The sequence below is a fragment of the Nanorana parkeri genome, unplaced genomic scaffold (assembly GCF_000935625.1).
Source record: "Nanorana parkeri isolate BGI_ZX_2015 unplaced genomic scaffold, ASM93562v1 scaffold218, whole genome shotgun sequence".
Lineage (NCBI taxonomy): Eukaryota > Metazoa > Chordata > Amphibia > Anura > Dicroglossidae > Nanorana > Nanorana parkeri.
Genome location: NW_017306486.1, coordinates 429821 through 433651, shown reverse-complemented (window position 1 = coordinate 433651; position 3831 = coordinate 429821). Strand labels below are relative to the sequence as shown.

The 3831-nt window shown below is 41.6% G+C and overlaps 1 protein-coding gene across 2 annotated transcripts in view; it reads right to left on the bottom strand.

The window, feature by feature from the left end:
• The window catches only part of CSGALNACT2 (chondroitin sulfate N-acetylgalactosaminyltransferase 2), a 13742-nt gene extending 10201 nt beyond the window's left edge, over positions 1 to 3541 (bottom strand). For both annotated transcript variants that reach the window (XM_018555928.1, XM_018555929.1), the window contains exons 1-2: positions 2736 to 3541; positions 447 to 663 (exon numbers count right to left, since the gene is read on the bottom strand). In XM_018555928.1, coding sequence (XP_018411430.1) covers positions 447 to 663; positions 2736 to 3381 — 863 coding nt within the window. In that variant the 5' untranslated portion in view covers positions 3382 to 3541. The remainder of the gene's footprint in view (positions 1 to 446; positions 664 to 2735) is intronic.
• Between the last annotated feature and the right edge of the window lie 290 nt (positions 3542 to 3831).

Sequence of the window (3831 nt, the reverse complement as noted above, 5' to 3'; positions counted from 1 at the left end):
AACACAGGGGGGGGGTGGTGCAAAATGCATTTTAGTTTTCAATGTTTTACTATTTATTCCTAATAAAAACTAAGGAAATAGAAATATATTTATCCAAATGTGTTACCAACTTAAAGCCCCATCTGTTCTGAAAAACAATGTATAATATGTTAGGGAAGACGTAGGGTAGGTATAAAATAAGTGTTTTCCAAATTTGGCTGCAAAAGTGGAAATACACTTTAAGGGATTTAGGAAGAAGAAGCCCCCCGGGACTTTAGTGGTTCAGATCAGAATGCCATATGCAAAATCAGGAAGCAACACCCAAGATCGATTATGCCATGTCTTTATAGTGTACTTCCGCTATTTACTGCCTTTTTACAGAATTGCAATAAATCTCTGGTCAGACATATGTACAGTAAAGGAGCAGCTGGAAGGAGGACCTGCTGTCAATCACACTGAAGCCTTACTTGTAGTTCTGCATAAACTGTGCAAAGGCTTCTGTTCGGCTAGACAATGGGACAATGATATTGATGGCTGTCCTGGAGACATCCTGTGTTTCCACTTTGACCTTCATGAGCGGGCCAAATGGTCGAAATAAAGTGATGTGGTGGTAACTTCCAGACTCTGTTTTCTTGTAGAACATTTCGTAATGCGAGCCTTTGTCTTTCTCGGTTCGGTAATATCCTAATAACAAGGAGGTGATAAAAACGGTTGATACACAGGGATTCCAGTGAAAGCGGGATTCCAGTGAAAGAGAAGACAGATGTGATAAAAGTTATTAAATGGTGGAACTTACAAAGAAAATGCATACATGGTCTAAAAAAAAACCGCGCGAGTACTTCATGAATTCCCTAACATTCCACGGTATTTGAGGCTTGCTTACAACTTCAACATATACTTTGGTCAAACTCTTGCTGCATGTAAAAACGTCCGCCCCATTTTAATATATTTGGGAAGTAAAAGAAAAAGGCGTAGAATCTCAAAAGCCGTAGGTGTTTGCAGTCAGATCTTAAGCGGTAAAGGAATGATTATCCTTAGGCAGCTTTCCCAAGAGTGGTGGCCAAAGGTCAGCTCTCCACTTGAAAAGAGTGGGAGTGCCAGGAGGAAAGTAGCACACCTAGCTTGCAGTACTGTGTGCGAGGTGTGTTGTCTTGCTGTTCCATTGAATGGTACCCCGGTGTACCTCCCAATGGCTGTGCGTAGCTGCGCAAAACGTGGTACTGCAATAACGTGTGTTGCAGTGGAAAACAAATTCATGCATTATTTTTTTTCACCATGGTGCACGGTATTGGGGTACTAGGTGTTGAGCTGCAATACACAGCTACCGGGGAGGTGCATTCGGTGCCATGTAAATACACAGAAAATGTAATACACCTAGTGCACGTGACCTACCATGTGTTTAGCACAACGCTGTGGTGTGAACAGGCCCTAAAGTGTAGCTCTTAAGCATGATATACTCTGTTTTTCCATGTTTGTAGAGAGCATGCACATGAAAATAGTTGATGCTTTTACTAATGTACAGAGCTTTACATAGAGAATACAGTTTCTGCAAAACACACTTGTTTACATGCTTAAAAAAAAAGGAAGTGCAAAGAGCAACTGTGATAAGCAAAATGACAGCAGAACATTTCAGTTTTCATCAGCATAAAGTGTGATGACATGGTGATGAGTTTAGGAGTTAAATGTGTATTGGTGTTGGGTTATGTTTAAGTGTGTTATACTGTGTAACCTGTTTATGAAAAGACTATCAGCACCACCCCTCGTTATCTCCCTTTGTACACTGAAGGAGCTCAGGACAATGACATTCTGGCCAGGCTCTTGCTATGGCTGTCTGGAGCTCTTTAGCAGGTGGACCCCTGTGGTGTTGTGCAGTCAGAATGTCTGCGGAGGGCAGGGTGGATGTGATATTATCTGATCACTTTCTGTGTAAAAGGTTGCCTACTTTCTCAATAAAGCAGAGTTTGTTTCACCCTACACTTGAGTCTTGACCAGTGACTGGGGAAACTGGGAGCAAAAGATCAGCGGGTTGCAGTATCTCCTGAGCAAAGAAGAATACAGTGGCGGACATACTCATCCTGAGTACCAGCTTGACTTTCATGCCAAATAAAAAAAATAGGGCTGGTAATGATTAAAATTTTCGTGTTCGATTAATCGAAAAAAAATTTAAACGATTGATTAATTATAACGCACATACAGATCCAACTACATTGGCCTATACACATACAGCACAGCAATGAAGTAATAAAATGAACTAGGATCACACTAATCCAGCACGTTATTCTCACGTGCCCCACTCAATATGGCCGCCCGCTTGAGTGGGGCAACTCAGAATAATAAGCCGACTGAGCCACTTGGGGAAGGGGGGAGAGGTCCGGTGACGCCACGGACATTGCCGACGGGACTCCCGGAAGCCGGCGGAGAGGTGAGTGTTTTCATTAGCGATCAAAATAATTTTAAATCGATCAAAAAGTTTAACGATTAATCGAGAAATTAATCTTTAATTTCCACAGCCCTAAAAAAAAAAATAAAGCTTTCTTATGCCTAAGAATTAGACAGTTTCAATCTGAAAGCAATGGATCATTTTAGGAAAGGGAGAAGTATAAGTTCAAAGCTTAGAGAAATAAAGATACACTAATTACAAGGACAGATGGCATTCATGATGCACCCATTGTAAACATGGAGCTCTTTCTACCTGTTGCATCACAAGCTCTATTCATCACAAACAAAATTGTGCTTGGTCATTTTTTTTTTCTTACCTTCTACAAAATCAGTTTCTGTATATAAAACTCTATCGCCTCCTCGGTTCTCCTGCTCATCATCCTCATCTGGATTATTAATGACTTCCAGGCCAGCTTCTATAACTTCGACCAGTTCATCTCTCCTGTCCTTCCTAATGGGTTTTTCCTCAGGGTGCCGTGTCAGACCCATCTCCAACTGATAAACCTTCATTATATTGAAACTGTCAAAGGGAACAACTGCATATTCGCTAGGAAGTTTAGCACCCACCACAACCTCAGCTTTGTCAATCTGTGAGTGCAGAAATTCAAGTAGATCGTTAGAAGGTTGGCCTTTGGTACCCTGGTGCCCGCCACCATTGGCAAGTTTCTTCTCATGTGCAGATCTTAGTTTCTCACTCATCTCCTGAAGCTCCTGCTTTAGTTGGGCAATCTGGCGTTTTAGACTAGTTGCCCGGCTTTTATAATGCTCCTCTTGTTCCTGAAGAAGAGCCTGGTAGTATTCCTTGCTATAAATCTCTCCTGCGATTCCAGGGAGTGATCCATTTCCTTCTGGGGTCGGTACACATTCCAAGAGATATGTGAGAAGCATTAGGCTGAAAAGCAGGGCAAGTCCAACAAGAAACCAACGGGTCTTGCCTTGTAGATAAAACCCTCTTCTGGGCATTCTCCTGGAAGTCGTGTTGTATCCTGTACATGAAGGCAACTTACTTACTCCGTAAAAGAGGATGATCTCCTGTCTATGGTATACTTGTATCTCACGTCATTGAAATTATATGAGGGTTGTTAAAGGCAATAATCAAGTTCAGGCCATCCTGCTTCTGTGCTATAAGCTCACTAGGTTGTTATAAGTGCAAACAACATGACATTCATGTCCTCATTTACTTGTGCGCGCGCACACACATATATATTTTTTTTCATCTATATTCCTACCTGTTTAGAAATACAGTAACACAAAAAAAAATTGATCTTCATGTTCTCCAAATCACCAAGAAAAGCAATGACATTTCAACTCCCCAGAATCACCAAGCCATATGATAAGCTGTATACAGACAGCCCTAAAACAACATCGTTTTCCAGGAGAACAAAGGATGGGGCTGGTAGGGACAGCTGGTGG